General features: G+C 51.6%; 2 protein-coding genes across 4 annotated transcripts; one reads left to right on the top strand and one right to left on the bottom strand.

Annotated features, from left to right (window-relative positions):
• Window positions 1–14: 14 nt before the first annotated feature.
• Window positions 15–10323, top strand: POLH (DNA polymerase eta). 3 transcript variants are annotated; one of them, XM_048934738.1, is made up of 11 exons: window positions 23–83; window positions 195–271; window positions 352–486; window positions 564–775; window positions 1107–1276; window positions 3682–3785; window positions 4816–4935; window positions 5172–5295; window positions 5882–5947; window positions 6644–6807; window positions 7391–10323. In XM_048934738.1, exons 3-11 carry the CDS (start codon window positions 401–403, stop codon window positions 8238–8240), a joined length of 1896 nt encoding a protein of 631 aa, XP_048790695.1. In that variant the 5' UTR covers window positions 23–83; window positions 195–271; window positions 352–400; the 3' UTR covers window positions 8241–10323. The 3 variants fall into 3 exon arrangements, with proteins under 3 accessions (XP_048790692.1, XP_048790695.1, XP_048790693.1); XM_048934735.1 differs by having other exon boundaries at window positions 15–271; XM_048934736.1 differs by lacking the exons at window positions 23–83; window positions 195–271; window positions 352–486; window positions 564–775 and adding an exon at window positions 800–995.
• Window positions 10324–10760: 437 nt separating this feature from the next.
• GTPBP2 (GTP binding protein 2) lies at window positions 10761–20917 on the bottom strand. The gene is made up of 12 exons (XM_048934739.1): window positions 20666–20917; window positions 18764–18790; window positions 17961–18145; window positions 17542–17650; window positions 16827–17024; window positions 16356–16530; window positions 15579–15798; window positions 15088–15223; window positions 14644–14702; window positions 13763–13934; window positions 13327–13491; window positions 10761–12918 (listed from the first exon to the last, which is right to left on the bottom strand). The coding sequence occupies exons 1-12, from the start codon at window positions 20840–20842 to the stop codon at window positions 12721–12723; spliced, it is 1821 nt and encodes a 606-aa protein (XP_048790696.1). The 5' UTR covers window positions 20843–20917; the 3' UTR covers window positions 10761–12720.
• Between the last annotated feature and the right edge of the window lie 350 nt (window positions 20918–21267).

Below are 21267 nucleotides of genomic sequence, written 5' to 3' on the forward strand. Positions count from 1 at the left end.
GAGGGCACGGCGGCTCCGCGCACGCGCCGCGGGATGAGCGCGCACCGCCCGCTCCTCCTGAACTGCAGCAACCAGAGCGCAAGGCGCGCCTCAGCCAGCTCCGCCTCCATCCCGTCCGATCGGACGGGGTCGCGATGTCGCGGGGTCGGGAGCGGGTGGTGGCCCTGGTGGACATGGACTGCTTCTTCATGCAGGTGGAGCAGCGCTTCGACCCGCGGCTGCGCGGCCGGCCCTGCGCCGTGGTGCAGTACAACCAGTGGCAGGGCGGCGGGTAGGTGCGGCGGCCGCTCGGCTCTTCCCTCCCCTCTTCTCCTCACCTCTCCCCACGCTCACAGCCGCGGTGCGTTTTAGGATCATCGCGGTGAGCTACGAGGCGCGGGCCTTCGGCGTGTCCCGCGGGATGTGGGCGACGGAGGCGCGGGCGCTGTGCCCCGAGCTGCTGCTGGCGCGGGTGCCCGAGGCGCGGGGCAAAGCCGACCTCACCCGGTGAGTGGGGCCGGGGGGCGGCGGGCCGGGAGCGGCGGGGCCCGGAGCGGCGGGCGGCGGCTGAGCTGTGCCGGCAGGTACCGGGAGGCCAGCGCCGAGGTGATGGAGGTGCTGTCGCGCTTCGCCGCCATCGAACGGGCCAGCATCGACGAGGCGTACCTGGACCTGACGGGCAGCGTGCGGGAGCGGCTGCGGGAGCTGCGGGGCCGGCCCCTGGAGGCCGAGCTGCTGCCCACCACCTTCGTGCAGGGGCTGCCCGCCGGGCCCGGCCCCCGGCCCGCCGACAAGGGTACGCGGGGTTCGGCCCCGATGGCCCCGCGGGGCTCCCGGTGCCGGGCCGGCGCTTCGCGGGGCGCGGCTCTGCCGTCCCGCCGCGTCCCTTCCCGCTGTGCTGCCGGTGCGGAGGGCGGCGATGCTTCGTCTCCTCTGGAAGCGCGGCGCTGGAAGTGGGAGCTGCGTGCTCCCGCAGCCTATAGCTCTTAAGTTGCCTGCTTCTTTCCTCGCTGCTGGTGCGCGCTCTCAGATGTAGGCGGCGGTTTGCTGGTGCTTGCCGATGCTGCCGGTCCCTTTGCTGGGCTCACCGACACCCACGTCGCTCCCCTTTGCGTTCCTTTCTGTAGAAGAGCTGCGGCAGCGTGGCTTGCAGGAGTGGCTGGCGTCGCTGTCTTTCGATAACCTCAACTGCCCCGACCTGCAGCTGGCCATGGGAGCAGTCGTTGTGGAGGAAATGAGGGTGGCTGTGGAGAAGGCCACCGGATTCAGGTGCTCAGCTGGGATTTCGCACAACAAAGTACGTGTGTGAGGCATCAGCCTCGCTTCTCTGAGCCAGAATGTGCCGCAGCAGTGCCGTTGTGTTCTTCTAACCCTGTCAGATGGAAGATGAGCAGGGAATGCAATAGCAAGAGAATGACTTTTACTGACACAAACTCCCACTGACTTGGAGGAAGAAGGAAAACACCAGTGTGCTGGTACTGAGTGCTTTTCCTCTTTCTGGTCAGTTGGTCTCTGCCACCTGCTAGCCATGCTCTGGGTGATGCTCAGCCAGCCACACCAGCACCTCATGCGTGGCAGCAGCTGCAGAAGCAAACTGACTTTGATGCTGCAGTTGTGGAGCTCAGCCTTTGCAGAAGAGGCTCACCCATTACAACTTTGAAGTTGCAGGCACTGGCCAAAATGAGAAAAAGATAAAGATTAAGCAGGTGCTTTGAACTCAGGGGAAATACGTCTCATCTTGGACTGCTGTAGATATAACTTAAGCTTCCACCAACCAAATGCAGATACTGGAGCTAGCTCTGTACAGGCTCACCTTAAAAGCAGTAAGTGGACTATGGCACAAAGCTGAGTGAGCTGTACAAGAGCATTGGTGTAGAAATTTCCAATGGAACAGATGTTCAACTTCCATATTTGCTCTCCATAACAGAGAATGTTCCTGCTCGTCATAGGAGCATCTCCCATTCTTGCATTTTATTTTTAAGGAGAATAAGGGAATGATGATGGGCTGTCTCTGAAGAACCATGTATGTATTGTATCAAGTGCAGTGCAGAGACCACCAGGTCAGAAGCCTGCACGTGGCCGTGGTGCAGAATGTGCTACTGTGCTGCCACAGCCAGCTCAGCTCTGTGTGCGTGAGCCTTTTCTGCAGAGGCTGAAACAAGCTTTAGGGTTCTCAGTAGACCACAGCGCATTTTGCCCAGCAGGAAATCATCCACAATTACAGCATCAAAGTCAGTTTGTTTCTGCAGCTGCTGCCGTGCATGAGGTGCTCTCAGTGGCTGGCTGAGCATCGTCCAGAGCATGGCTTGCAGGCAGCAGAGACCAACTGAACAGAAAGAGGAAAAGCAGCTCAGCTCACCTCAGTGCCAGCAAACTGATCTTCTTCCTCCAGATCACGGTGAATTTGTCAGTAAAAATCATTCAGTGAAGGCACCTACTGTTCCCTAAACTCAAAGGTGAAGGTTGCCTGTACTTGTTTTTCCTGATTTAGAACCATTTTCTTCCTGATGAGCTAACTGGTTAGAGCATACCAGGAACTCAGCTGATAAATTATATAGAGTCACCAAATGAGCTATTTGGAAGCACTAGGAAGATAACAGCAAAGTTTTAGTAGGAATGACTTGTGCCAAACTAATGCCATGTACCACACTTGACAGTGGTCTGATACAGGAGAAACTTTTCTGATGCACTTCTCATTGTAAGTAGAAGATGCTAACTTGGCAAGATACAACATGAATGAGGTTATCTGTCTGCATCTACCTAAAATTTCTGTAGTCTGTAATAACTGTTTAGTGAATTACAGTCAAATTGGAATGTCTAAAGTGGGATCCTGGGGAGATCAGTCTGAGTTCCACTAATAGCCAGTGTTTTCAATGAAGCCCATAAGAAGATAACAGCTGTAGGAATTACAGGTGACTACTAAGCACGGACAGGGCTGAAGACCTGGGCTGTAAGAGTTGTGGGAGATGAGATTAGGGATGAAAATTCTGGGCTTGGAGAAGTCCAGAAACAGGCTAAAATCCTTTCTATTTGAGCGGCTTTCAGGAAAAAATAAAATGAAGAGGTTTTTGGCTGAGTTGCAGCAAGTCAGGAAGTAGCCTGGGGTTATTGTGAGCAATCAGCAGGATGAGTCAGTAATGGGAGCGCAAATGGCATACCCTGCTGCAGTGTGTGCTAATTAGAGAGGTGTCGGAAAAAGTAAACTCATCAGTCATTGGTTCAGCTTGCAGCAGTTTGCTTCAGGAACAGCGTGGTAGAACTTGGAAGAGTCTCCAGTGAAATAAGAATATCTGGACAGCTGCAAAATGACTGGATATGAAAAGCTGAAGGAAAGGGATCTGCTTTGTCTAGAAAAGAGCAAGGGCTTGAAAAAGTCTGTTAACAAAGATGCAGCTGCTCTGTGGGGAAAAGGCTTTGCTTAGTTACGTTTGTTTAGTTACAGAGAGAAGCTTAAAACTGTGACATTGAGAAAAATCAAGATAGAAACAGAAGATGAAGGAGCAAGCATAGGGAGAGAAATAGCTGGAGGAGGATTATGGAGATGCTGGGTGGTCCCGTAGCAATGCAACCTCTGTGCCCTTCCTGGCAGCCTCTCCAAAGGCAGCCCTTAGCACTGCTAAAACAGCACGTGCTGTTGAGTTCTGGACAATAAAGTCAGCACAGTTTTTAATAACAAGCTTTCCACCCTCTTCCATATTACAGATGCTGGCAAAACTGGCCTGTGGGTTAAACAAGCCCAACCGCCAGACACTGGTATCTTCACGATCTGTCCCGCAGCTCTTCAGCCAGATGCCTGTCAGCAGTATGTGAGTACTGGGGAGCTGCCTGCTTTTGTGCTGCCTGGGGCTTAGGCTGAGCTTATTGTGTGGCAAGAGCACGTATTTGAAATGCTGGTGCTGCACTTCCTCAGTCTAGGCTTTTTATGAGGAAGAGAGCTCTCCTTGCCTTTGTTACTGTGGTACTTGCTTCTGTTAGTTTTGTCCTTACTTGCGTAAAGAGACCAAAATGGCCTGGGAGTAGGAACTGTTCCTGGCTATCTCACCAGAGAGCAGTCTAATGCTAATTGACAGCAGTCAGCAAAGGCTTTCAACATCCACAGTAACTGTTCATCTGTCTATTTAATAGAGGGAGAGGAAATCCTGCTAGGAATCCCTTACAGCTGTGCATGACAGACCATGCTTGGGAGCTGCAGATCTGCTAGTGAGCAAACTGCACCCAAAGAGCCCAACAGCATCACTGTGGGGGCTTTTCCTGGGAAGAACAGTGCTCAGGATGACTGCTGGGATGCACAGGTGTAAGCCAGCAGCAGCCATGGGCAGGGAAGCTGTAGCTGTGTCCCCTTGTAGTAACAGAGCTGTTTTTCCAGCGTGCAGGTTTAGTTTCATTTTGAGCATCTACACTGTGCACAAATGCTGTCTCGTGTGGGGAAGTGTTACCAGCCCTACTGTTCTGCAGGAATGGATCCCTGGTCTCCAGACTTGTAGTGCTGTTCTCTACCTTCAACGTATCACTGATGATGGGGAAGTGGGAGTGGGCAAAGGTCCTCACCATGTAGGTAGAAAGCATGGAGTGTGCAAGGTGTTCCTAACGGCATAGTTCAGGATTATCTTTTCAAGATGGAACTGAAAGAGTCACTGAAACTGGGCGAGCTGAAGAGCAATTCCCACTTCAGCCCATATTCAGCCTTCTACTAGCAAAAGTCATGTACCAAGTGTTCCCTTTTGTCCTACCAGCCTCTGAGTGCTTTTAGTTGTTCTGAACTAGTGGCAGCTGCAGCAGAAAGGCTTATAATAGTCTTCCACGTGGTGCTCTCTTATTTTTTTTCCTCTGTTGTAGCCGTAACCTGGGGGGCAAGCTTGGTGTTGCCATCACAGACATCCTGGGAGTGGAGTACATCGGGCAGGTGACACAGTTCAGTGAGATGGAGCTCCAGACTCACTTCGGAGACAAGACTGGGTAATGATGTACCACTTGCTGCATTTTGGGTAACAAGGGAGGCAGCTCATCACTGCTGATGTCAGAGCAGGGACCGAATTCTACTGCCCGTTGTGCCTGTCACAGTTGCCTGCATGCGGGGCAGCAAATTGTCCACTGGCGCCTGTGGAACCACTGCAGTGGGTGTCCCTGTGTTTCCACATTCCCACAGGGCCACATTGGCTGCCTTTACATCATCATTCTTCTGTGGCTTTCAGGTCCTGGCTGTATGATCTGTGCAGAGGAATTGATGATGAACCCGTCAAGAACCGCCACTTGCCTCAGTCCATTGGCTGCAGCAAGAACTTCCCTGGGAAAACAGCCCTGGCAACACAGAAGGAGGTAGGAAAAGCCAACATCTTGCAAAAAGAAACTCAGCTTTTGGATTGGAGAATAAAAGAAAGAACTCCAAAAGCAGAGATTGGCTTGCAGAACTACTGCTTCTCTGTGCCATGGTACCCTGAAACTGAAGCCAGGGGTCTAGTGGCAGGGAGTAATTTGGACTGCTAGATAAATGCCCTGTTGACAGAATTGAATTGAAAACTCATAAATAAAAGGTCCAGCTTCATAATTTCCATGAACAAAAAGGCTTTCATGGTACCAAGCTTCCAGGGCTGGTTGCTAGAAGGAAGGTAACTAGCTGAAAGGAGGGGAGAGGCAATAAGAGAGCCGGGACTGTGGAGCCCAACTACCTTTAGGCAAGATCTGGTAGTAATGCGATAGGATTGGATTGGTGTCCGCAGTGCTTTGCCTCCAGAGTTGCCTGGGCCATTTCTTCCAGAAGCACTCCAGAGGTTGGGCTTTGTGATAAAAATGTCTGTTTCGGTCTGATCCCCTTGCAGTGTTCCTCAGTGTCTGTAGCACTGCTCTGACCTGGCAGCAGTGCTGTGAGCGTGGGCCCAGACCTGCTTGTAACTCTTTTATCCAGGTGCAACACTGGCTGCTGCAGCTGGCCTTGGAGCTGGAATCCAGGCTGATCAAGGACAGGAATCAGGTAAGGAGGAGTGCAGGGACAGCATCGTTCCTTCTATGTCTGAGGAGGCCAGGTCTTCAAGGAAGCCACAAAGTCTTTGTTCACCAAGAGCTGCTTGCAAGAGGCTTAGGGCAGTGGGAGTGGGGGAAGGAAATCAGCCTGCCCTTGGATGCATGCCAGTGCTGAGATGCTCTGAGCAAAGAAGTGTGCAAGAGTCCAGTCAGAAAAGATGACTTTGTCCCAGAATGCTGCAAGGCCAAGGATGGTTCTCTTGTGCTTTAGGATGCAGGAACTTGAAACCTGCTGCACTTTTATCCAGCCTCATTGCTGTTCTGTTGCAGCTTGTAAGCCCTTAGCTGATGGTGTGACCTTTGAGAGTAAATAATATGATTAAATCCACAAATGGTAGACTGCAGGCCGGGGTGAGGTTAAGCTGCTAGCTTCGCTGCTGAAGGAAGGCCAGAAAATGGCACACAGCTGCCTTTGAACAAAAGCGAGGACAAAATGCTTGCCAGTCTGCATGAGGCAGTTGTGTAAGTCCTTGCAGTCCAGTATCACATCCCGTGGAGATCAGGACAGGCAGGACAAGCTGCCATCTGTCTCATAGCATCGAGAGGTAGCTGGGTTGGATAGCGCTCTAGGCAGACCGTCTCTGCCGCCATTCCGGCTCTTTCCTGTAGATGTCGCCTGCGGCACAGCAACGTCTTCCCTTTGCAGAACCACAGAGTGGCCAAGCAGCTGATGGTGGTCATCCGCATGCAGGGAGACACCAGGCTGTCACGCTTTTGTGCTGTCACCCGCTACGATGCCCAGAAGATCTTCAGTGATGCCTTTGCCCTCATCCAAAACTGCAATATGGCTGGGGCTCACCAGGCAGCCTGGTGAGTATGGGAGGAAGTGGTTCGCATCCTTGCTAGGACCTGACTGACGTGACTGATGGTTGTGCTGACTGGCAGGAAAAGGACAAAGATGCTTTTTGGGATGAGGCCATTGGGGCAAGCAGAAAAACTAGGGTGCACAACTGCTGTATTTAATGTAACTTCCTCCTTCCTGCTCTGTAATAGATGCAAGAGTGTACTTTTAAGACAAGGCTGTTGCTAAGGCCCTCTCTTTGACTAGAAGTCACAGTAGCTCCAGCCTGTGGCAGACTGAAAGTCTTGGCTGGCAGCTGGCTGTCCCTGCTCTGGTACCTGTTTTCTGGGGGAGGAAGTGCTGTTTTGGGATGAGACTTTCTGCTGTGCCCAACCTAGCCTGCAGTATCTGAGAGACTGTGTTCTGGAGATAGCATAACAAACGGTTACAGGAAACATCCCTCCCACCACTTGTCAGATACCCAGACTAAGTGCTTTCACAAGTTTCCTTCTCTCTTGCCTGTGAGCATTTAATGCTGTTCAAAGTCTTACCTCAGGAAACTACTTGCTTCCCAGAATGGTGTCCGAGTTGACATTGGTCTGTCCTTTGCAGGTCTCCACCACTCATATCAGTGCACCTTGCAGCTAGCAAGTTCTCTGCTCCGACATTCCTCTCCGCAGGCATTGCCTCCTTCCTCACTAGTGAGACTTCACCTGATGGCACTGCTACTGGCAGCACAGAGGCCACATCTTCCATGAGACCTAGGGTCAAATTTTTCAGGAGCCCAAGCAAAGAGCATAGACAGAAGCCAGCTAATGCTATTGAGTCGTTCTTCCAAAAGGTGACAGAAAGGCAGCAGTCAGAGGCAGTACTAACCAGCCTGCCAGCTGCTACCCATGCTCAGTCACCTGCACCCAGCTCCCTGGAGCACCCAGAGGGAGACGGTGCAGGACTTGCCTCTGAGCAGTGTGAGCTGGAGGCCTCTGTGAAGCAGAGTCCCAGAGATGGAAGCCCTGCTTCTCCTTGCAAGAGGCCGCCCTGTGAGGAGCTGCTGTCTGATGCTACACAGACACCCTCAACTCCACCCAGCTCCAGGATCCTTCTGAAGTCAGAGCCAGCTCTGGAGGAAAATGAGCAGAATTTGCCACCCTCTGAGCAAGCCCTGCTCCCTCATGTCTCACCAGGAGATCAGCAGTGCTGCGACAAGTGTGGCCAATATGTGCTGGCCTGGGAGCTCCCAGAGCACATGGACTACCACTTTGCTGTGGAGCTGCAACGCTCCTTCCAGGAGTCCAGCTCCCCACCAGCTCTAGCAGAGGTTCCCAACCCCAAAGCTGCAGCTTCTGGGTCTCCTGCCAAAGTGAGGAACAGGCCCAAGGCTCTAACAGGACCTAATGCAAAACGACCTCGGGAAAGTGTGACAAGAACTTTAGATTTTTTCTTTAAGCGCTTACCTCCTTAATGCACAGTCATGCTGGAAGTTTTTAGAGAATCAGTGCTTTTAAAAACAAAACCTTTTATACTGCCTTTCAGGTTTTAGTCCAGAGAAATCTAATAAATTATCTCTGTCCAACTCTAAGATGAATTAGAACTGATGAGTAGTGTGTGGTGCTGGATGTACCCAAATTTGAATTGCACACATAGTATGGTGGTGACTACCATGCCTGTACACGCTTGATGCTACCAGAAGCTGCATCATACTCTCATCTACCTCCTGCCATGGGTATTTATTGAGTCTCACTGCTCTGTAGGTAATTCTTTATTTTTCCTGTGATGAGAATGCTTTTCCAGCACTGTAAAAGCAGGTAGTGAGAACACAGGGGCTTATTTAAGAATGATCCAGCCAAGTCTAGGTTTGAACCCCTGTTCACTTACTTAGAATGAACCCTTCATCTCACTGTAGTCTCCACTGGCTGCACTTGCACTTCCACATTTATACACAGTAGCTTATTCCTATGGTCATGTTTCCCATCCCTTCCTCCCAGAAGGGGAACTGCTTTTTTATTTTTTCCTCCATAGATTAGTTCTTCCACCAAAGTGGTTTTTTTACGTATGGTTTGGCAACTGTATTGCTGCCTAGTATGCAGCGCTCATCACTAGCTCTGGAGTGCACAAGAAACACTGCTAACATCAACTAACCCTAGTGGCTACAGAGCTGACGAAGCAGACTACTACACAGCAAAACAGTGGGCACTGCCAGGAGACCCTCCATCGGGGCTGGAGATGGGCTCATCTCCATGCTGCAGTGCCTGGGGCCTCTGGGCCTCTCAGAAACCAGGCTGCTGCTGCTGGAGCCCAGCTCCAGAGCAGTGGGAGGGAGCATACCACGTCAAAGCAGTGCACAGTGGGGCCAGGAAACACTCCGCATACTCTGCAGAGTGTTTCATCAGCCTTTCTCTCCCAGAGCAGAGGGGAGAGTTTCTCAGGCAGCAGAGAATGATGCAAAGTACAGCTGTAGTTGCATGTGCTGTTTCCCTTTCGTTTCTGAGCAGCACCATCCTATTTTCAGCTGTGAGCTGTTCTCCTTCCACCAGCCAACATTCTCCCCTGTGCTGGGAAGCCACCACACTGCTGTCAGTGGCTACCTAGCATGACAGTTACAAGATGTTGAGAAGCACAACGCAAAGCTGGTGCTGGTGTGTGCAGCAAGCTCTGCTGGCAGCAAGCAGAGGAAGGAATTAGAGTCCCTCCCATTAATTAAAGCCCTCACCTTGCAAAGTGACAAGTTTCCTGAAGTCTTCAGAGAAAGACTGCTAACATCAACTAACCCTAGTGGCTACAGAGCTGACGAAGCAGACTACTACACAGCAAAACAGTGGGCACTGCCAGGAGACCCTCCATCGGGGCTGGAGATGGGCTCATCTCCATGCTGCAGTGCCTGGGGCCTCTGGGCCTCTCAGAAACCAGGCTGCTGCTGCTGCTGGAGCCCAGCTCCAGAGCAGTGGGAGGGAGCATACCACGTCAAAGCAGTGCACAGTGGGGCCAGGAAACACTCCGCATACTCTGCAGAGTGTTTCATCAGCCTTTCTCTCCCAGAGCAGAGGGGAGAGTTTCTCAGGCAGCAGAGAATGATGCAAAGTACAGCTGTAGTTGCATGTGCTGTTTCCCTTTCGTTTCTGAGCAGCACCATCCTATTTTCAGCTGTGAGCTGTTCTCCTTCCACCAGCCAACATTCTCCCCTGTGCTGGGAAGCCACCACACTGCTGTCAGTGGCTACCTAGCATGACAGTTACAAGATGTTGAGAAGCACAACGCAAAGCTGGTGCTGGTGTGTGCAGCAAGCTCTGCTGGCAGCAAGCAGAGGAAGGAATTAGAGTCCCTCCCATTAATTAAAGCCCTCACCTTGCAAAGTGACAAGTTTCCTGAAGTCTTCAGAGAAAGAGAAATAGCAACCAGTTTGGCAGGGTTGCCTCACAGTCCTCTGACAGCAGCACACCTCATTTCCTAAGTGTCTGGCAAGACCGGCCTTAGCAGGTGCTGCTGCTGGTCACAAAAAAAAATGAGAACTCGCAGCCACTCAGTGACATGGATCACTTCCATGGGGAAGCCCTTCTGCCTCTTGTCCCAGGAGAACAACATGTTCTCAGGGAGATACCACAGCAGCTGCAAACCCCTTGATAAGGTTGGAGCTATTTTAAAAGCAAGTCACCAGTTAGGTCTGTGCCCTAGAATGCATCCCTTTAATTAGGCTCCAGGGCAAGTTATGACAGCAAGAAAGCCCCAGCCACAGGCAGTCCCGCCCCTAACAGCCAGAAGAGCTGTGCTCAGAGTGACGTAGCAGCCTGTCACCTCAGGCTTGCTCAGATAAGTTGGGAGAGCGAGGTTGTAAACAGCAGCATGCACGCATTCCTTCCACACCCTGGGATGATATTTATAGAACTGAGTGCAGGATGCGGGGTGAAGGGCAGCCATGACCCAGCTCAAGGGCAGCAGGGCAGAAGCCTGGCTCCACCCTCACTCACTATGCAACTTGGCCAGCAACCTCCATAAAACATCTTTATTCTGTACATTTATTTATAGACAATCAGGGAACAGGGACAAGCCCCAGCATTAGAAAATGTCAAGACAATAAAACAGCAATCATGAAGAGCATGGCACCAAGAACAGTCATGCCACAGCTGGTAGGGACAAGATGGGACCAGCCATCAGCTATCTATCTCAGAGAGGGTTAGAGAAGCCCATGCCTGCTTTGGTGTGGAAGACACTAGGGCTGCTGCAAACAGCTGGCATCATGTTCCCCACCCCTTTCTTAGTGAGCCATGAGCACCAAAGGGTAGAGCCTGCTGGCAGCTGGCACCAGTCCTCTCAGGCATGGCTGAAAGACCTACGACCACAGCCAGCGACCCTGACCCAGCAGCTGCGTTCTCCCTGCTGAGCTGACTTACAGCTGGGTCAGTGCTCCTCCCAATGGGCAGGCAGTGCCTGCTTCTGTCATTGAGCTGCTTCTTGAGTCCCTTCAGGTACATCACCATTTCACCAGCCTCCCCCAGTCCCAACATGCACTCTGCAGTGCTGGCATCTTTTGTCTCCCCAGGTATTATGCTGTCCACAGATCAGCAGCGTGGGCCACCCATCCCCACATGCATTGTCTGTGCCAGCAGGTCAGCACCACAACTTGCTTTCAAGAGGGCAAAAAGGCTCTTTGGGTATTTGCGTGGTATTGCAGGCCCTCTCCCCTCTCCTCAGTCAGAGCTGGCAAGCTATGTGCCACGTGACAAGGTTGGCTGAAGGACTATTGCTCACCACTGACTCTTCTGGTCTGACAGTCAGTGAGAAAACCAAAAGCCCATGTACAGCTCAACAGACCCTGCCTTTGGGCTGAGGGGCCTGGAGGAGCTGTCACACACAGCAGCCACACAACAGCATGATGGAAATAAGAGTGTTTCCCTGTGCAGAGTCCTTGCTGGCAACAATAGCCTTCCACTCACAACGCACCCCAGTGGCAGGGGAAAGAAAAAAAGTCTTCCTTGAGAAGAAAAATAAAGTCACGCCACTTCCAAATCACAACTAAACAACAGAAGTCACCTTGTTTTGTGTTAGTAATGTGGCCTGTCCTCACATTAAGGCAAGCATGGGCTGGGCCCTGGAGCTGCCAAACCAGGGAGCTCACTGCAAGCCATTGCTGCCACATGTAGATTTCACCTGTCGCTGAACAGCCATTAAACAATCTGCCCATGCCAGCACAGGCCCAGGTCTCACTCTGCTCCACAAAACAGCTCCTGCTCCGCTGCTTCAAGGAGCTGTTTGCAAGTGCTGACTAAATCTGCCTTTGTGCTGTAATGCCAGGAGGCTGTGCCACACTGAGCAGCCACAGCTTCCTAAGTCACATGAAGAAGTGCGTACATGCACACGGGGAACAGGACAGGATGCTCGTCCAACAGTAAGACACTTAGACTGGAGTAATGCAAAACCAACATACAAATGGACACACAGCAGATTAAAGCCAACCAAGATTAAAATAGTTAAAAAGTGTCTTGAACGCATTTTGATAGGTTCAACCAAGATCTTGCTGCAGGCAGCAGGGCATCTCCCATCCCCTGCCTGGAGGGATGTGCTGCAGGACTGCATCAACCCAGTGCTCTAACAGCTGGAATGGGACCAAATCTTGTGTCACAGGTGGAAAAACATCCTTTCAGTGAACATCCTTTGTTCAGTGAACAAAGCCAGAACTTGCCTGCCCAGACCAGCGGTTGCCTCCAATCTATTCTGAAGGAAGGCAGGATAACAAAAAGCAGTGGGCAATGTGGAGAATGTGCTTATCTTGCCTCATGTGCTGCACTGAATGCGAGAAACCCTCAGAGACTCCATCTCACAGTACGGAGGAGAGACACCGTTGCTAGAATGGGACAGCAGCAGCTCCAGGCGTCACTCAGAGACCCATGGGAGCTTTCATCCTTCTCCCTGGTTGCTGGTGAGCAGACATCTCTCTGACCTAGTGGTAGTCAGAAGCTCAGCTGTCCAGGCCCTAGAGACTCCTCCAGGCCATTTTCTTTGGTGGTGATGGCTTGGAGGTCAGTGACATGCCCAATGCCTTTGGTGACTCCTTCACGGAAAAGCAGCTTGGCTCCGATCTTCAAGTATTCAGGATGTTTGATGAATCTGAAACAGACAACGGCCTTCTCTCCTGTCCGCAGCTTATCCTGAAGAAAAAAAGGGACAGCTTAGACCTATCTGTCCTTCTGATGCATACAAGAGAAGTGCACGTGGATGCTAAGATAATGAAGCAAGTGAACAGGTTGACTCCTTCAGACCATGTGGCTCAAGTCCTTCCCATTACTATTTGCGCAGGGGGAGACAGGAGAACACAAGCTCTGGGGAATGGAAAACTCATCCCCCTTCAGAGTCTTGCTGTAGTCTGTGATACTGCTTGTTTTGTGAGGAGGAAATATCAACCAAATGGGAAGGATAAAGGAGTGGAGCGTGCTCTTAGGAAGAAAGACAGGTATTCAAGATACCAGTAGCCCACAGCCTTAGAAGAGGGCATGGTGGAATACCAGCAGGTCCCAACACTGAGTTCTATCTTCCTCCCTTTTCCTTCCACGACTTACCTTTCCATGGATCTTCTCTACAACAGCTGTCTGTCGCACGTTCCCCACATGTACCGTCACCTGAAATCCCTTCCGGAAAGTTGTTGCATGGAACAACAGCACAATCTCGGCTTCGAACACTGAGCAGATGGTGGGGTTCATTTCTGGGCTCACCATGACCATGCCCTGCACAATAACCAAGAGCTCAGACTAGTTCAGGCCAATCCTCCTGTTTCTGAACAGCAGCCACAACCACAAACATGTTTCCACTCTGGAACTTGGACTCGCACCCCATTCTCAGTCCATCATACTTCACAGCCTGGCAACCTCCTTCCCTTTCAACAAGCTTTCTGTAAACACTTCTACTTCATTCCCACTCTACCAATGGGGGATCTACAGGGAAGCTTCCAGCCCCACTCACTGGATCAGCAAAGAAGCTGGCAACAGCAGGACTCACCTTCCGCAGCAGGGAGCGGTCGAAAGGTCCGAGGGCCAGCGTGGCTGCCTGGCCAGCCCGCAGCACGCGGCAGGCTGAGCGGTTGCGCTGGATGCTGCACACCTTCAGCCGGAGGAACTTCCCATCATCAGTGGGACCAACCACCAGGTTCTCCCCTTCTCGGCAGATCCCACTGCCCAAAGCACAACAGCAGGACAGAGCTCATCAGGAGACAAGGAGGAATTTGCACTCTCCAAGATCAACCTACACAGATTCTCTAGGGCCAACGTGAGTGTCTCTGGATTCTTACCCAGGCACATGACCAACTAACGGGAATGCAACACTGCTGGGAATAGGGATTCTATACAGTAGGAGCAAAAGCCACACTGTCACTCCTCAAACACCCAGAGTCCTTTGGACAGGGGCCACTCCCTCCCACTGCTCTGCCACACTGCATCATTTCTGCTGGTGAGACTGCAGTTGCCACTTGTGTGAACGTAGCCAAGCTGTGCTCACTGTTCCTGGAAGCTGAATGACAGCTTCTTTCTTCACGGGGTGGCATGCGGTTAACTTCTGCTGGGAGCAGAGGACTTACCATCTACCTCATCCTGCTTGAGGAAGAAGGAATACAACACCTTAGCATCCTGGCTTACTTCTGTTGACTGTTCCCAGCACGCTTTCATCTACCAGCACACTACAGGTCACATTCCTATCTAGCAATTTTAGAGCAGATTCCTTGCCTGCCACTGCACAAGCACTGATCTGCTCATGACATCTCCTAGCATCCTGTGGTCCTCCATCCTCCCTTGGCTCGGTTATCTGGTATGAGTAGGGATCAAACTCTAACCTTGCGGGAACTCCAGCAACTATTCACAATCACACCTGTCTGCCTGTGCCCTTACCTTGACAGAGTTCCTCCCACAACAGTTCCCACTTCTGGCACAGTATAAATTTCATCAACCTGCAAGAAGGCAACAAGAACAAGCTGCTCAGACAGCCGTGAGAAAGCACTCCAGAGTGAGAACAAGCTGCCCACCCCATACAGAATCAGACACCATCTGTGAGCTTTCGATAGCTCCCACAACATTCCTTTTAGAGGAACCTTTGCCTTTTAAGTGGCAACTAGAGAAACAACCTCCTCACTGAAATGGGCATCCCTTGGTTAGGACGCAGCCCAGCCTAACAAGCCTTGTTCAAGAAACGAGTTTTTTCCTTACTCAAACATCTCCCAGTAATCCAGTGGTTCACCTTGTCTCTGCCTGCTCTATCTAGAATCCACAGATGTTTGTCACACATCACAGCAACACGTGCACTAAGAGAACTGGAGCCAAGCTACCCTTCCATACCTGAAACTCTGTGAGTTGTTGCATTAGTTCCTCCTGCTCTTTACTGTTGGTCAGCGGAGGAAGGATGTTGAGAAAGACTTTCACGAGATCCAGGTTCTCCCCAGAAACATTGGACAGTGTGAAGATTGGGGTGATGCTGTCAGACACAAACACGAGTAAGCAGAATGCCAGACCACAACTACAAAAGGTGACGGAGACTCTGAATCTACCGAGTCCAGAGACTACAATGATAAAAGGTCAGAGTAGGAGGGCACAATGGGCTGGCACAACTCTGCCTCATGGCTGGTTGAGGTACTGATCCCCCCCTTTTGGAGAAGCACAGCCTTTGGCATCTTCCACTCCCACAGCCCAGAAAAAAGGCCTGGGAGGTGAAAATGCAGAGATTAGGAAACCAGCTGAGTGGCTGCCTCCCTTGTCATCACCCTTTCCCAGCACCACACAGCAGCCCAGTCTGAACTGCCTGCTCCCAGCAGAAAAGAATGCTTCCTTACTTGGGAGACTGTGCAAACTGCTGTGCTGCTGTAACAGCATCATCATCTGAGGTGACAAGCAACGGAAGCTTGTTGCAGCCTGGCTGCTTCAGAATTCGTTCCAGCTGCTTCACTGTCCGTTCCACAGTGGCTTTTGAACACAAGTCAACTTTGCTGATGACAATGAAGAAGGGGACCTTGAGGGCCATGGCCAAGCCCAAGTGCTCTCGTGTTGTGCCCGCTGCAGGAGATAAGTTAGAGTGTAGTAGCTTCACAAAAATAAGCAGCAACATTTCCTGACCTTCCCATGGGCCCACCCTGGAAATTTCATCCCAACTGGTAGTTCATCAAGCAATAAGAAAGCAAAACTGTTCTTTTAAACAAAAAAACAAGAGCATTCCAGAAAAGTAGAACCCAGAATTATTGTAACTGATCTCCTTGCTTCAGAAGGATGCAGTAGTTTTCCTTCTTAACAACCACAAAAGTGTCACAGAAAAATATGGAAGAACTCCAGATGCCTTTTCATGAAGTTTTGGATTCAGCACCTCTAAGAATACATTTATTTTTTTTTCCCCTCTGACAAACACAGTCTTAAATTCCAAACAAAGCCTCTGTCCAGAGCACTGTTTAGCATGGTTTACAGCTAGTAACTCAGCCCTGCTTCCCTCCCAGGCACTTAGAGGTGCTGGCCTACAAGAAATCAGAAGGGACTTCTAGACTAGTATTTTCTTTCAACATCTTGCTCCCCATTTCACTTCATATTTTACTCTCAGCCTGTGCAGGCAGTGTAACACTCACCAATGCCAGTGTTGGCACTAACTACCAGCATAGCAAAATCTGGGCAGTAGCTGGTGAGGCCAAAGATGGTTGTTTTCAGATACTTGTGGTGGCCAGCCAAGTCGATGAAAGTGATCATCTTGGAGGAACTCTCACAGATCTCTTCTGCTGTTCGGGAGTCACTGTAATTTACCACCTGAGGAACATGAGGACTTGGTGAGAAAAGGAGCCCCAGCAAGCAAGTGAAGGAAGAGCCAGCTCTTATCGGTCCCTTTTGACATCAAAATTAGCAGAGATCATAGATGTAAGAAATCATAAATGCAAGAAATCATGTCTGTTGCAAATGGATGTAAGCAGTGATTGGGTAAGGGGACACATAGCTGTACTGCCACTCTTCCATCATATTTCCCTCAGCACTGTAACAGGAAGGTAATCCTGTTCTTCTCCACCCTCCCTATCACCTCCATCTGTGTTCAGCAGCCCCCTGCTCACCTCTCCTTTGCTGTTGAAACCGAGAATCTCAAAACTGATGCTTGATGTTCTTCCTGACTGGATTTCATGGAGATGTCGGAAGAGGTTGAGACGTGCTCGGCCCCGGCCATTGTCCAGCTCTCCTTGTGTTAGGACACCCAACAGAGTTGACTTCCCTGAGTCCACATTACCCAGCACAGCTACTCGCAGGTCTAAGAACTAGGAGAAAAAGAGCAAAGAAATCATTAAACCTACATGCTGCTCCATTGGGTCTGTATGAACACCACACACCTGCAGGGATGTGCCCTAGGGTTTCCTTCCACAACAGACAGACACCACAGCGTACTTTTGTTCAGATTCTGCTCTTGCTCGTGGCAAATCATAGTCTGGGAGTTGTGATATACTTCACTGTGTTGTGATATGACACATCAGCAGGAAGTCTAAATTCTTCCTTGTTTGCACACTGGGTTGCATCACAACTATTGCTGCAGAATTGAAATAGGTTCTCATCTCTGATCAAGGAAATCTCTCCTACGGGTATGTGCCATAACCACAACCTCAGAGATAAGAAGCGCTGTCCTCAAAGCTTCCCTCTAGCAGCTCTTTAAAGCATCAGCTACGGGCCAATCTGGAGCAGACTGCCTTTAGGGCTTGGACTCCCATCCTAAAAGTAAGTTTCTTGTACGAGGGCTGCACATCTCTGGCAAGAGAGGAGAGCCAGGTCACAGGTTCCTACCTGCTGGTTGTCAGGCACCTTTCGGACGAGCACCTCTGTTATCTTCCTTGGAACATCACTGTCATAATCCACCTCCCTCTCTCGCAGCACCGTAATGTCAGCTCCAACTCTGCCATGGACACAGAAGGGAAGAGTGAGACACACATGCTTGCACTCAGCAGCCCTTGCACATACAGAATCAGATCTGACAAAGTGAATGGGACAAAAACTAGGTGTAGCAGGACAGCAGCCTCAGGCTTGAAGCCAGAAGTCTTCTAGCTCCATTCTTATGTCTAGACCTTCATGATAACAGAAGTTTAGTCATACACAAGCACATGGAGTGATGCCACCAGCTACTCTGGGAACTCCTGGAGCGAAGTCTCTCTTGTACCAGAGGCTTTTTAAGCCTACAGGTCCCTCAGACAAAAGTGAACACGTACTTCTCTGCCATACGACGCAGGGTCTTGAGTGAGGCACGCATCTCCTCCTCTGAGAGTCCCACCAGCAGCCCATTGTCCTCCACACCAATCTGGTAGACAGCCTCCCCACGGCCTTCCTGTAGTCGCCACTTCATTTGTGTCACCAGGTGCTCAAAGCGGTACTGAGAGGGATTCACCAGCTTTAGCTGTTTAACAGAGGGAAGAGTTACAGTCACAGCCTGGAAGTAATGCCAGTGCCCAAACCAGCAGCTCTCTAAATCAATGCGGTGAAGCAATGCCCCCTGCTCTGACCCATCTCTGGAAAACACACCCCATGTTAGTATCTAAACAGAAACCATGGGATAGGTGAGAGAGTGTTTCACAGGGATGCCTGCATATGGGAGTAGAACATTTCTTCACTTTCCCAAAGGGATCTGCATTCTGCCTGCTGTGGGGGTAAAAAGACAGCACCATGGGACCTATTTGTGATAAAAGAGCCAAGTAAGCATGATTGGCAGAACAGCTACAAACTGAGTGATAAATGATTATTGGGGACACCCACAGCTGTCAATGTGAAGATTTCAGGAAAACCAGGGGTCCTGTCTCCTAAAACAGATTCCTAAAATGAGTGACGAGCTCAAACTCTTCCAGCTCAGAACACTGGGTATCTCTATGTACTCAGAAGATGACTGATTGTTCCTTCCTTAGTACAGTGTCTGTTCTTCTGTCCGCACGGGCACATTCCCCATACACTGTCTTTCCTGAAGTTATTTGCTGTGAGAGAGCTCTGAGAAGAAACCCACCTACACCCACAAAATGCTCACCTTGTACTCGATGTTACCATCTTCTGCCTGGTCAGAGAACAAAACAAAACAAAACAGAAGGGTTAGATGCTGTGCCAGAAGGGACTTCTATAGGCATCAGCTGAAAAGATATTCCACAGCTTGCACTGACAATTTCAGAAAGGGAAAACTGCAGAAATATATTGTGTTAGGTTACAGCCCATTCTGCTGCTCATTCCTACACTCAACTAGAACTTACTTCAGGCTTCTTTTTGCTGTTTGCATCACATATTATGAAAAACAAGGGATAAAACTAGAATATGACACAGGGGAGTAGTGCTGCCTTGTTGTTTATGGTTTTTTGTTGTTGTTTTGTTTTGCTTTTCTAATTGTTTGCAAAAAAGAGGGCCAGCCACACAGAGTTCCAGTTTCAAAAAGAGCCACATCCCACAATGCAAACTACACCATCCCATTCCTACTATGTCCAGCAGTTTCTGCCCACCCAGCGCGCACAGAAAGAAGGGAATAGGAACAAAAGTCATTGTTTCTTCTCCCCATGCATTGATACCCTTTTCTCTCACCCAATTATTTTTCCACTGACTCCTTCCCATATCCTTATATATCTACCCTTCAAGACAGAAGGACCACAGACATAAGGATGCAAATCATGGACTCCTTTGCAATACAGCAAACTGGTGACTGGGCTGGAGAACCAGATGTGAACGAGACTGTAAGCGCACAATGTTCTTCGAAGAATTTCCCCAAGAAGGGCTGAAAACAGACCAAGTTGTATTAGAGCCTAAACCAGAAAGGCCCATAAAGTCATCGATCACAACAGGCTCTAACTTCCAAAGAGAACATCTAGTCAAAACTGAAGTAACTTCTGCACCCATTTGGTCGAAGTGCCACTGAGAAAGGACGAGAGCCTGCAAGAAGCCATGTACTCAGGCAGACTAAGCTGAGCTGCCAACTCTAAGCACTTGCTTTTCCTCTGGACACCAATTTGCATGTCAAGAGAGGCAACAGCCCTCTCCCTGCCTTCTAGCTGAGTTTCTAACCACAGAGGAGCTTATGGTGGCAGAAGGCCAACAGAGGGAAGTTCCAAGCTGCCAGCTCGGCACTCGGGCAGCAGAGCTATGCAGTGAGGGAAGGATACGTGCAGGAGGCTTTTGCCATTTAAGAAAAACATCGGGTTCACATTCTGTGCTGTCCTCTAAACAAGGGGGTAGGTCTCTTCTGAAGCAGCTGAGCCTAGAGAAAAGCAACACACAAGGCTGTGCGGACTACATGCTGCACTGGGCGGCCACGGACAGGAAGCCGTGCTGAAACCACAGGGGCTGCACAGCCTCCAGCTGAAGAGAACCAAAACTGAACTGCAGCTGCAGGGGACGCTCCTACCCTCGGACAGGGTCTCACACAGCTGAGCTCTACGTTCTCTCCTCGACGGGAACCACAGCCCGGTGTGGGGGCTGCCCCTTCCCAGCACAGACTCGGATAACTTACTGAGAGCTCGCCCAGCAAGGCTGAGCAATCTTCTCAATGTAATAATGCTCTCCATCCACAGCAGCAGTTTCCTCAGAGCCGTGCCAACCATCTGAACTAACCCACACACCCTTCAAGTAACACCGTCAGTTTTTCCTGCTGCAGGAGACAAACACCAAAAACGAGAACGCTCCCTCGGAGCCCGCCAGCACCCGCCGCATCACCACGACGGAAAACATCGGCTCACGGAGCCGGGCGGGCCGTCACCAGGACGTGCCGAGCGGCGCTCGGGAGCCCGGCAGCTGGTGGAGCCCCCGCCGGCGCTGCCCCGACCTCACCCGCATCCCCGCTCCGGCCCCGCCGCGCACAAAGCCGCCCCCCCCCACCCATCTCTCCGCGCCCCTTCGCCGGCCCCGACAGGCCCCAGGGCGTCCCCTCCGCGGCCGCCGACAGTCGGCTCACCTCAGGCGGCAGGTACGGCGGGTTGTTGGCCTTGCCCCCCCGGCTCCGCCCGCTCTTCTTTTTCGCCTTCGAGCCGCCGCCGCCGCCGCCGCCGGGCGCGGCCCCTCCGCGTCCGCGAAACGCCGCGCCCGTCGGCCTACAGCAGCCCCCGAACAGCTCCGACACCCGCGAATCCATAGCGGCCGGCGCGGCCCCGCCGCCCCGGTGCGGCACCCGTTCCCAGCCCGGGCCCCCCGCCGCCCCGGCCCCCGCCGTCAGCGAAGCCGCCGCGCGGCACCACGGGAAACGGAGTCCGCGGCGCCGCCCGCCTACAATTCCCGGCACGCACTGCGCCTCGCTTCTCTCGGAACTGCCGCTCCCGGCGTGCCCCTCGGCGCGCCCCGCGCCGTTCTCTATGGACTGCCTCCGCAAGGGCGGATGGGAGTTGGAGTTCCGTGCGGGCGGCGCCCCCCGGCGGCCCTGGAGCTCGGAGTGCGGGGTGCCCGGCAGCTCGAGGGCGCCGCCCCGGTGCCCTCCGTTCTGGGACAGCGAGCTGGGGCACACGGCGATTGGCACAGGGGGTGGGAAGCCGAAGTGCTTTTAAGCATTTCTGATATCAGAAA

The sequence above is a fragment of the Lagopus muta genome, chromosome 2, assembly GCF_023343835.1.
Source record: "Lagopus muta isolate bLagMut1 chromosome 2, bLagMut1 primary, whole genome shotgun sequence".
Taxonomy (NCBI): domain Eukaryota; kingdom Metazoa; phylum Chordata; class Aves; order Galliformes; family Phasianidae; genus Lagopus; species Lagopus muta.